An 11,277-nucleotide genomic window follows, 5' to 3' on the forward strand; every position below is an offset into this window, starting at 1 on the left:
GCCTCAGTCTGCTGGGCAAGTGTCTCTTCAAACTGGAAGAGGTCATGCTGCACAGCCTGGCTCCAAACCGGCCAGGGTTTCCCACCTGTTGAGGTCCACTCCTAAGGCCTTCAGATCCCTCTTGCAGATGTATCGCAGCTGTAGTCTTCTTGTGGGGTGCTTTCCCTGCACTAGTTCTCCATAAAAGAGATCCTTTGGGATCCAGCCATCATCCATTCTTACAACATGACCAAGCCAGCACAGGTGTCTCTGTTTCAGAAGTGTGTACATACTAGGGGTTTCAGCTCATTCCAGAACTGTGTTGCTTAAGACTTTGTCCTGCCAGGTGATACCATAGATGCGTCGGAGGCAGCGCATGTGGAAAGTGTTCAGCTTCCTCTCCTGTCATTTGTGAAGAGTCCAAGACTTGCTGCAGTACAGAAGTGTGATCAAGACACAAGCTCTGTAGACCTGGATCTTGGTATGTTCAGTCAGCTTCTTGTTGAACCATACTCTCTTTGTAAGTCTGGAGAACACGGTGGTTGCTTTGCCAATACATTTCTTTAGCTCAGTATCGATAGAAAGAGTGTTGGAGATCATTGAGCCAAGATACACATAGTCATGGACAACCTCCAGTTCATGCACAAAGATTGCAATGCGGGGGTGGGGTGGATCAACATCCTGATCCTGTGTTTTCTTCAGGCTGATTGTCAATTCAAAGTCTTGGCAGGCCCTGCTAAAATGATTCATGAGCTGCTGAAGGTCTTTGGCTGAGTGGGCAAAGAGAAAGTCATTTCAGACATTTCAGCTGGGCTTTGGACTTTGCTCTCAGTCTGGAGAGGTTGAAGAGCTTCTGATCTGGTCCGAAGATAGATGTCTTCTGTTTTCGTCTCAAAGGCGTGCTTCAGCAGGACAGCAAAGAAAGTCCTAAACAAGTTTGATGCAGGGACACAGCCCTTCTTCACGCCAGATGTCAAAGGGGTTTGATGTTGAGCTGTCAAAGACTACAGTGCCTTTCACGTCCTCATGAAAAGACCTGATGATGCTGAGGAGCCTGGGTGGACATCCAGTCTTGGGGAGAACGCCTTTAAAAGAGGATTTAGATGCCTTTAAAAGGGTATTTGACAGATTTCTGGAGGAACATAAGAACAGCCCCACTGGATCAGGCCATAGGCCCATCTAGTCCAGCTTCCTGTATCTCACAGCGGCCCACCAAATGCCCCAGGGAACACACCAGATAACAAGAGACCTCATCCTGGTGCTCTCCCTTGCATCTGGCATTCTGACATAACCCATTTCTGAGGTTAAGGAAAAGTTCATCGCATATTACAAGCCATGATATAACCTCCTGGTTTTAGAAGTAGGGTACCTCAGAATGCCAGATGCACCAGGATGCAGGTCTCTTGTTGTCTTGTGGGCTCCTTGAGGCATCTGCTGGGCCACTGAAATACAGGAAGCTGGACTATAGGCCTTTGGCCTGATCCAGCAAGTGGGCTCTTATGTACTTATGACAGACAAGGCTGGTGGCTCATCAGCAATGATCTGAGTTCATGCACCGATCTTATGGCCTTGTCTGCACAAAAGTCCTCACGAATAAGCCATGAAAAGGAGCCTGTACAAGAGGAATGGGCTTCACTTGAACCAGAATGGAAGCAGACTGCTGGTGCACAACATTAAAAAGGTGGCAGAGCAGCTTTTAAACTGATCCCTGGGGGAAGGCTGACAGGAGCCAAGGGGCATCCGGTTTGGGACTCCTCATCCCTATGGGACAAGGATGGGGAGGTTAGAGAACAACAAGGTAAAGGCAGAGTAGGAGAAGAAATTGGGAATGGTAGCGTGATGGTTTGGCCCAATGAGAGGATTCAGGGATAAAGGAGCTAATAAGCAGCCCATCCTGGGGCATTCCATGTACAATGCAAATGTACATTTCAGGCTTTTATGCAAATGCCCAAAGTCTCTGAGCAAAGATGGGAGAACTGGAATGTTCTCCCAAAGATGGGAGAACAAGGGAAAACATTGACATAGTGGGCATAGTGGACATAGAAACCTGGTGGAATGCAGAGAAGCATTGGGATACCGCAGTCCCGGGCTATAAACTCTACAGGAGGGACAGGGAGGGCCGTGTTGAAGGTGGGGTGGCCATTTATGTTAAGGAAGGGATAGAATCCAGCAAAGTAGAGATTGAAGGTGGGTCCAACTCCATAGAATCTCTGTGGGTTAAATTACCAGGCCTGAAGAGTGATGTAATACTGGGGGCGTACTATCGTCCTCCAGACCAGAAACCAGAAGGGGACCTTGAAATGAGGAAATAGATCAGGGAGGTGACAAGGAGGGACAGGGTTGTAATCATGGGGGACTTCAATTATCCTCATATAGACTGGGTCAATTTGTGTTCTGGTCATGAAAAGGAGACCGGATTCCTTGACATGCTGAATGACTGTGCCTTAGAGCAGCTAGTCATGGAGCCCACCAGAGGACAGGTGACTCTGGATTTAATATTGTGCAGTACTCAGGACCTGGTTAGAGATGTCAGTGTTACTAAGACATTGGGGAACAGTGATCATGCTGCGATCCGTTTCGACATGCACGTTGGGGGAAGAATACCGGGCAAATCTCTCACAAAAACCCTTGACTTCCGACGAGCGGACTTCCCTCAAATGAGGAGGCTGGTTAGAAGGAGGTTGGAAAAAAAAGGTAAAAAGAGTCCAGTCTCTACAGAGAGCATGGAGGTTGCTCAAATCAACAGTAATAGAGGCCCAGCGGAAGTGTATACCCGCAAAGGGCTCGACTAAGTCCAGGAGGCTGCCAGCATGGGTAACCAGCCAAGTTAGAGAGGCTGTAAAGGGCAAGGAAGCTTCCTTCCATAAATGGAAGTCTTGCCCTAATGAGGAGAATAAAAAGGAACATAAACTGTGGCAAAAGAAACTGGAGGCCGAGAGAGACTATGAGGAATACATGGCCAGCCGCATTAAGGGGAATAATAAAAGCTTCTTCGTTAGAAGCAGGAAACCCACCAGAGAAGCGGTTGGCCCTCTGGATGGTGAGGGAGGGAAAGGGGAGATAAAAGGAGACTTAGAGATGGCAGTCAAATTGAATGAGTTCTTTGCATCTGTCTTCACGGCAGGAGATCTCGGGCAGATTCTGCTGCCCGAACAGCCCCTCCTGACCAAGGAATTAAGTCAGATAGAGGTTAAAAGAGAAGATGTTTCAGACCTCATTGATAAATTAAAGATCAGTAAGTCACTGGGCCCTGATGGCATCCACCCAAGAGTTATTAAGGAATTGAAGAATGAAGTTACTGATCTGTTGACTAAAATATGCAATTTGTCCCTCAAAATGGCCACAGTGCCAGAAGATTGGAGGATAGCAAATGTCACGCCTATATTTAAAAAGGGAAAGAGGGGGAACCCGGGAAACTATAGGCCGGTCAGCCTAACATCTATACCGGGTAAGATGGTGGAATGCCTCATCAAAGATAGAATCTCAAAACACATAGACGAACAGGCCTTGCTGAGGGAGAACCAGCCTGGCTTCTGTAAGGCTCACAAACCTTGTCTTGCCTCACAAGACTTTGTCTTGCCTCACAAACCTTTCAGAATTCTTTGAAAAGGTCAACAGCCATGTGGATGCGAGAGAACCCATGGACATTATATATCTGGACTTTCAGAAGGCGTTCGACACGGTCCCTCACCAAAGGCTACTAAAAAAAACTCCACAGTCAGGGAATTAGAGGGCAGGTCCACTCCTGGATTGAGACCTGGTTGAAGACCAGGAAACAGAGAGTGGGTGTCAGTGGGCAGTTTTCACAATGGAGAGAGGTGAAAAGCGGTGTACCCCAAGGATCTGCCCTGGGACCTGTGCTCTTCAACCTCTTCATAAATAACCTGGGGAAAGGGTTGAGCAGTGAGGTGGCTAAGTTTGCAGACAACACCAAACTTTTCTGAGTGGTGAAGACCAGAAGTGATTGTGAGGAGCTCCAGAAGGATCTCTCCAAACTGGCAGAATGGGCGGCAAAATGGCAGATGTGTTTCATGTAAGTAAGTGTAAAGTCATGCACATTGGGGCAAAAAATCAAAACTTCACATATAGGCTGATGGGTTCTGAGCTGTCTGTGACAGATCGGGAGAGATCTTGGGGTGGTGGTGGACAAGTCGATGAAAGTGTCGACCCAATGTGCGGCCGCAGTAAAGAAGGCCGATTCTATGCTGGGGATCATTAGAAAAGGTATTGAGAACAAAACGGCTAATATTATAATGCCGTTGTACAAATCTATGGTAAGGCCACACCTGGAGTATCCAGTTCTGGTCACTGCATCTCAAAAAGGATATAGTGGTAATGGAAAAGGTGCAAAAGAAGGCAACTAAGATGATTACTGGGCTAGGGCACCTTGCTTATGAGGAAAGGCTAAGGCATTTGTTCCTCTTCAGCCTAGAAAAGAGATGCCTTGAACATGATTGAAACATACAAAATTATGCATGGGAAGGATAAAGTGGAAAGAGAGATGCTCTTTACACTGTCACATAACACCAGAACCAGGGGACATCCACTAAAATTGAGTGTTGGGAGAGTTAGGACAGACAAAAGAAAATATTTCTTTACTCAGTTGGTCTGTGGAACTCTTTGCCACGGGATGTGGTGACGGCATCTGGCCTGGATGCCTTTAAAAGGGGATTGGACACGTTTCTGGAGGAAAAATCCATTACGGTTTACAAGCCAAGATGTGTATGTGCAACCTCCTGATTTTAGAAATGGGCTACATCAGAATGCCAGGAGGCAAGGGAGGGTACCAGGATGAGGTCTCTTGTTATCAGGTGTGCTCCCTGGGGCATTTTGTGGGGCGCCGTGAGATACAGGAAGCTGGACTAGATGGGCCTATGGCCTTATCCAGTGGGGCTGTTCTTATGTTCTTAAAAGCCAACCTCTGACCTCTGACCTATTATGGCAAAGTGGCTCGTGGGCTCCTGGGAACTCCAGGTAAAGTGGCCCCACTGTGTCCTTTTCACACTTCCCACAAACCATTTCCCACCACTGCTTATTGGGTCCACTCCAAGAGAAGTGCAGGAAATGGAGCACCTCGACACCCCCCCCCAGCACCTCTTTCCTTAGGCGTCACTTTTCTCTTGTTGGATTTTGACCCAGAAATCCAACAAGACCAAGGGGGAAAATGGGGGGGGGAGCATATGCCACACACACTTTTTTCTTGTGCTCAGAATGGTGTGATTTGCTCTGCAGTGAAGGTTACGGGACTGACCTGTGAATGTTCCTACCTTGCAGAAAAGGGGTTAGTCTGGATGACCTTTGGGAATCCCTGCCCAGTTTGCAGTTCCAACCAGTGCCATTCATAGAGACTCGCTTTTGCCTGCCTGCCTGCTCATTTTTTTTCTCTTTCATTCTCACTCCCTGCCAGAGAACAGGCGCTAACATTTTGAAGTTACTTGCCTGCGACAGACAAGACCAGACTGGTCCAGCTACAGAGGTGGAGTCTAAAGAGACAGGAAGTGCCCAACCCTCCCCTTCTCCTCCAACATACTGACAAGGCTGGAACTTCATCCCCGGAGGCTGCTGTGTCACCACAGGCAGCAGTGACACTGCAACGGATTCACAGATTCCATCTGGATCGCTGACTTTGCAAAAAGTTTGGGTAAGTGCCAGAGAGATATACTGTATAATTTTATTTGCATCCTGCAATCCGAATACATTAGATTGCCTGAGAAGTAAATCCCAGTTAATTCAATGGAATTTACTGCCTAGTAAATGATTTCAGGATTGCAGCTTCAATCCTATGCATACTTTCATGCCATTGAAATCAGAGGGCCTTACTTCTCAAGTATACATGTTTAAAATTGTGAATGTCTTAATGAAACACACAGCCGAGTGAGTGATGGCTGCATTCTTTTCTCAATAGAGCAGTCTCTCTCCAAGGTATCCCATAGGAGTTTTCCTGGCCCTGCCTCCAAGATCCATTTAAACCGGAGTTTTGGGAAATTGAGTCTGGGATCTTTAACATCTTAGGAAGGGATCTCTTTCAGTATCTGGTGAGACAATCAGAGACCTAAGGCTGGTATCTCCGTGATTTAATGGATGTGGGAATTAGGGATTATGACTTGAAATTCTGCATTTGGGGCATGGATAATATAGAGGTGTGATGGTCTGATATTCAGAGGGCTATTCTAGGAGAGCTGAGGCCGTTTGGGGCCATTTGGGGCCTACTGCAAATTGCATCATTTTGAGGTACTTTAGTGGCCTTCTGGCACCTGCTGCCCCCATATCAAATAAGGTGCCTGCAAACCTCTACTTCTCTCACTCCCTGAATTGGAAAAGGAAGAGGGAGCCAGATAGGAAAGGAAGTGTGGAGAAGAGTGTAGTGGCCTAGAGTGTCTCTGATCCTCGAATCCACCACTCTAGGTGGGTTGAATGTTCAACCCTTCCACCACTCTATGGCTAGAGTGCTCTTCTGCTGCTCTTCTCATCCTCTTCTGCTCCATTTCATTCTTGCCTTTCCAGACCAGAGAGCGAGAGGAGCAGCTGCAGCAGTGGAGATGACTGGATGGACAGAGTTGGGTGTTTCTTGCTAATCTGCTGCCTGAGGCAACAGCCTCAACTGACCTCATGGATGTGCCATGATATGTACCTATATGTTCAAAATGCAAAGATATTTTCTTCCAAGAATGAGCCATGGCGTTTATTACATTGTATGTTTGGTGTGTTTGAAATTGTAAGTTAGCTCAGTCCTGTGCATTTTGACTCAGAAGTCAACACACTCTGTTCAGTTCACTCTGACCAGGTAAACATGCACAAAACTGCAACTTTATTGATCAATGTTCAACCCTTGATTGTTCAACCCTTGAACAATCTTAAATTCTTAAATTATGAGCAGGGAAGATCCCAGTTGCAGTTTCCAGTGTGTGCATTTCTCTTTGCTTCTCCAGTTGATGAGCTGTTTACAATTTTATTTCCAGCAAGCTCTCTCCCCTCGTTTAGACTGAGGATGGAGTCCCTTTCTGAGCCACTGCTCATCCGGATCCTGGCTTCCATCCCAGCAGTTGAACTGGTCTTGGTGTGTCGGCTGGTTTGTTCCCAGTGGAAGAACCTCATTGATGGAGCAGCCCTCTGGCTCCTAAAATGCCAGCAGGATGGATTTGCTGGGGAGGACGCAGAAGAGGAGGGGGCAGAAAACTGGCAAACACTTTACTTCCTGAATCAGAGGAAGCGGAATTTAATCAAGAACCCAAGTGGTGAAGGCAAGTGGTCAGAAAATGTTCTGGAAGGCAGGGTCAGAGTGCATGTCCTTGGCAGCAAGACCAGTTGGCTTCCATCTTTGCTTCTGGTGAGGTGGCCATCTTTCTTGCTAGCATAGTTCCTGTTTCTTCAGCAGTTCCCCTTTAAGCAGAAATTCTGCAGGCATAGTTTCCTTTATCATTGCATATTCATGATGGGAAAGCTCAACCTGCTGAATTTCTGCCTGAAATGAAACCAGTTTGAATTCTGCTGCGTAGATACGAGAGGAGAGTTCCAGAATAGGTCTTTCCCACCCCCAATATTTTCCACTCTTTCTTCATAAGCAAAAGGGACTTACCCTCCATCCTGTGCTGGGGATCTGGGGTTGTATGAACAGAACAACAAGGACTGATTTATCCTGTTTTGCCATTTGCAGAAGGTCTTGACTACTGGGTGAACGTGGAAAACGGGGGTGATGGGTGGAAAATTGAGGACCTGCCTGGAGATTTTGGGAAAGAGTTCCCAACCGATGAAGTCCAGAAATACTTTGTCTCCTCCTTTGAGTAAGTTCAGTTTTTCTCTCTGTCAGTGGGGATGAGGGGCAAGTCTGGAAATCCACATCAGTGTTACAGGAGGGGTCAGTGTTGCCTTCCCTAACTGGCAGTAGTTCTAATCAAGTTCCTGAGTGCGAATCTTTCTCTGTCCTTCCTAGAAAAGCTGCATGTGAAGCTGGCCCTCCCCATTTGTGCATTCACACACTCCCAAATCAGGAAGGGAATTAATTAATTTGTGCTCCAGGTGGTGCCGCAAGGCTCAAGTCATTGATCTCCGGGCTGAGGGCTACTGGGAGGAGCTGATGGACACCACCCAGCCCAAAATTGTGGTGAAGGACTGGTAAGTGGCAAGAGAAATGCCCCTCCCCAATCACAACCATGGCAAGCCACTGATACACTTTCTGTCCAGATGTCCTGAATGTGTCAACCTTCCTCCTGCAGGTATGCAGCTCGGTGCGATGCCGGCTGCCTTTATGACCTGAGTGTGACGCTGATGTCAGAGAGTGAGGATGTGGTGGCTGAGTACACGAGTGACACCGTTGCGGTCCCGCAGGACAATGAAGGGGAGTGGACTGAGGTTGGTAACTGGGCAGGGTTTGCTGGGTGCAAAACCCAAGAGGAAAGAGTCGGGCATGTGTGATGAGTTGTCCGTTGCTGCACCTTTTTGTAGTGGCTTGGTGCGCGGACATGAAAACGCAGTCATGGCTATTGCCATGCCTGTGAAGAACAGCAGCTGGTTGAACATACCCAGCTGCTGCCTACTGAGTCAGAGCCTTGGTTCGACTCACTCACTATTGCCAACCCTGACTGGCAGCAGCTCTCAAGCCTTTCAAATAAGGGTCTTTCCAACCACTACCTGGAGATGCTTCTAGAGATTGAGACTCTCAAACCCACAGTGGGGATTCCATAGGCTTAGATTCAGTGGAGGAGTAAAGCATGCTGCAGTCTTTCCCTAGGAGAAAACCATATTGTGGGATCTTTTCAGAGGCAGGCATTGACCAAGCCAGTGGAAAGCCAGCCCAGTGGACAAAACCATGACCCAGAACTGGTGGAACCCAATACCAATCAAAAGAAGAAACTCTAAAGGGGAAGAAGAATGGAGAGGTTTATGGGATATCTGTTTGCTCTCCTCCCCACCTCCCCCCCCCCAGCTTTCCAGGGCTTTCATTTTAGGGGAGGGGGGAAGACTACTGAGGGGAAGAAGATGCAGATTTATAAAATGATAACCAGAGAGAGATTTATCTCCCTTTTTCTAAGTCTAAAGCTTGGGTCAGCAAATGAAATTGATTTGCAGAGGCTTCCGAAGAGAGGAAAAGAAGCACATTGTACAGAAATAACCTATGAAACTCACTGTCACAAGAGGTGGTAATTCAGGGGAGACCAAAGGAAGAATGTCTTATACAGATGTGACTTAGGGAACTCATGGCCACCAGATGAGCCATGCTAGTCCTATCAGCTGCTAGTCCTAGTCAACTATGCTAGTCCTATCAGCTGCTGTAGCTGAATGGATTTGGAATGGATGCAGGTTTTGTTTGTTTGTTTGTTTGTTTGTTTGTTTGTTTGTTTGTTTGTTTGTTTGTTACCATTTCCCCCTACCCCAACTCTCCCTCTCACCTTTTCTCTCCCCTCACAAGGTTACCCACACATTCACCGATTATGGCCCCGGAGTTCGCTTCATCCGTTTTGAGCATGGTGGCCAGGACACTGTCTTCTGGAAAGGCTGGTACGGAGCACGGGTGACTCACAGCCAAGTAACCATTGAACCCTGAAGCAGCCTTGAGAGTCCTGGAGCTGGTTCAGGTCTGCGTGCCACACTATCCTTCATTAAGGAGCGAGGAAATCTTTGCATGGTTGTACTCAGGGTCCCTGTTATACTAAACACTTCACAGTGTGTGCCAGATCTGGAACCCTAATGGTGATCTCCTTCTCTGGAATGTAAATAAGTTTCTTTATGTCCTCTTGGGGGGAAAAATGCTATCTCTGCAATTGACAATGTTCCTGCAACTTGGACTAATATGATGCCCATTCACACATGAAAACAGGACTGCAGCAGTGACCCCTTTTGGGGTGTAGAAAATGTTTTAAATACCAAGGGTCTGGATTGAGAGATAGAACAAAATACTCTTTCCTCCATGGTTAATAACAGCTGGGGGGGTGACTCAAGCTGGGGAATTGGTGCAGGGGTAAAAGAGTTGATCTCTTCTGTTCCGTCATCATGGCCCTGGTCTGAGTCAATATCCCAAGCTTGAAGAATGAAAAAAAAGGATCGCAGAGTCACTTTTAATATTGGTCTTTTATGGAAGAACAAAATTAAAGATTAGGAATGGGTGCATGTTAAAGATTAGCTGGGTGCATGTTTGAATACAAGCACATCTTTCTGCCCCATCTTATATGTGAACACTGGGTGATGTATACCCTGGAGCATATTTAAGGACCTGCATGAAGGATCCAAACATGGATGAGAAAGAGGGAAGCATTTTGGGAGGAGGAGGTGGAGGAGGTGGAGGAGGGAGACAGAGAGATTGGCTGCAGGGAAAAGTGACAGCGATTTGGTTTGGTTGTTGACGGAGTGATTTTTAATACTAATTTTAAAAAAGAATCAATATTTAACCTGTGATCAAATTTGGTACAGAAAAATCAAGACTGACCAAAGCAAAATCTGAACAAACAAGATTTGACAAAGTTGTCTGGCTGTCTGCTGGGGATGCTGTTGTCACCTCACTGAGCAGACCTCTGAGGTCAGTTCCAACATTGTAAGATCCCATCATGTTATAACTGAGTGGACCTGAATGTAGTGCTCCTTCTGCTTGTAGGGTGTCTGCTACAGAATCCCTTGCGATGCCAAAGATCACAACCACCGATTGCCTTTTCCGATGCTGCACTGGGACTGTATGTGCTTCTCTGCTCTACCCTGCCCTGCCTTGTGATGATCTTGTCAGACGATGGCTCTGACAAGAAACAGTGGCTCTTGTGTTCTCCACTTGCCAGTTTGGTGGCCCCATCTCCTGCCTCTCTCTTGCCTCCACACCAGGCTCCCAGGGCTGTTCACACACGTGTATGTAAATAAATGTGTAAGCACCCATTGTGCCTCCATGCTGTTGTCTCTTACTCTTCAGGATACACCTTTATTGATTCTTTCAAGTTATAGCTATGTTTTTTTTTTACTGATTCTTCAACTCCATAACAGTTTATAAGGCCTTTCTTCTAAAGGAGCTGAGGTGGTGGATTCCCCACTCCCATTGCAAGGGAGTGGTGCCAGAATGCAGGTCTGTTGTTGTCTTATGTGCTCCCTGAGGCAGCATTTGGTGGGCCACTGAGATATAGGAAGCTGGACTATATGGGCCTTTGGCCTGATCCAGCAGGGCACTTCTTATGTTCTTTTGCACTTCACAACAACCCTGTGCAAGAGGGTGGGCTGAAACAGAGAGATTAGAACAAGGTCACCCAGTTCATGGCTGAGAAGGGATTTGCTGCCCTATCTGCTACATTACATAACCTCATTTTTAACTCTTATTTCTTCCTGCTC

At 47.0% G+C, this 11,277-nt stretch overlaps 1 protein-coding gene across 2 annotated transcripts; it reads left to right on the forward strand.

The window, feature by feature from the left end:
• The first annotated feature begins 396 nt into the window (after positions 1-396).
• Positions 397-10,796, forward strand: FBXO2 (F-box protein 2). Of its 2 annotated transcripts, none has more exons than XM_066637888.1 (8): positions 397-460; positions 5,387-5,620; positions 6,939-7,220; positions 7,634-7,760; positions 7,996-8,091; positions 8,193-8,328; positions 9,386-9,474; positions 10,565-10,796. In XM_066637888.1, exons 3-8 carry the CDS (start codon positions 6,968-6,970, stop codon positions 10,701-10,703), a joined length of 840 nt encoding a protein of 279 aa, XP_066493985.1. In that variant the 5' UTR covers positions 397-460; positions 5,387-5,620; positions 6,939-6,967; the 3' UTR covers positions 10,704-10,796. The 2 variants fall into 2 exon arrangements, with proteins under 2 accessions (XP_066493985.1, XP_066493986.1); XM_066637889.1 differs by having other exon boundaries at positions 9,386-9,551; positions 10,565-10,640.
• Positions 10,797-11,277: the final 481 nt, after the last annotated feature.

This window comes from Tiliqua scincoides, chromosome 9 (genome assembly GCF_035046505.1).
Source record: "Tiliqua scincoides isolate rTilSci1 chromosome 9, rTilSci1.hap2, whole genome shotgun sequence".
Taxonomy (NCBI): Eukaryota; Metazoa; Chordata; class Lepidosauria; order Squamata; family Scincidae; genus Tiliqua; species Tiliqua scincoides.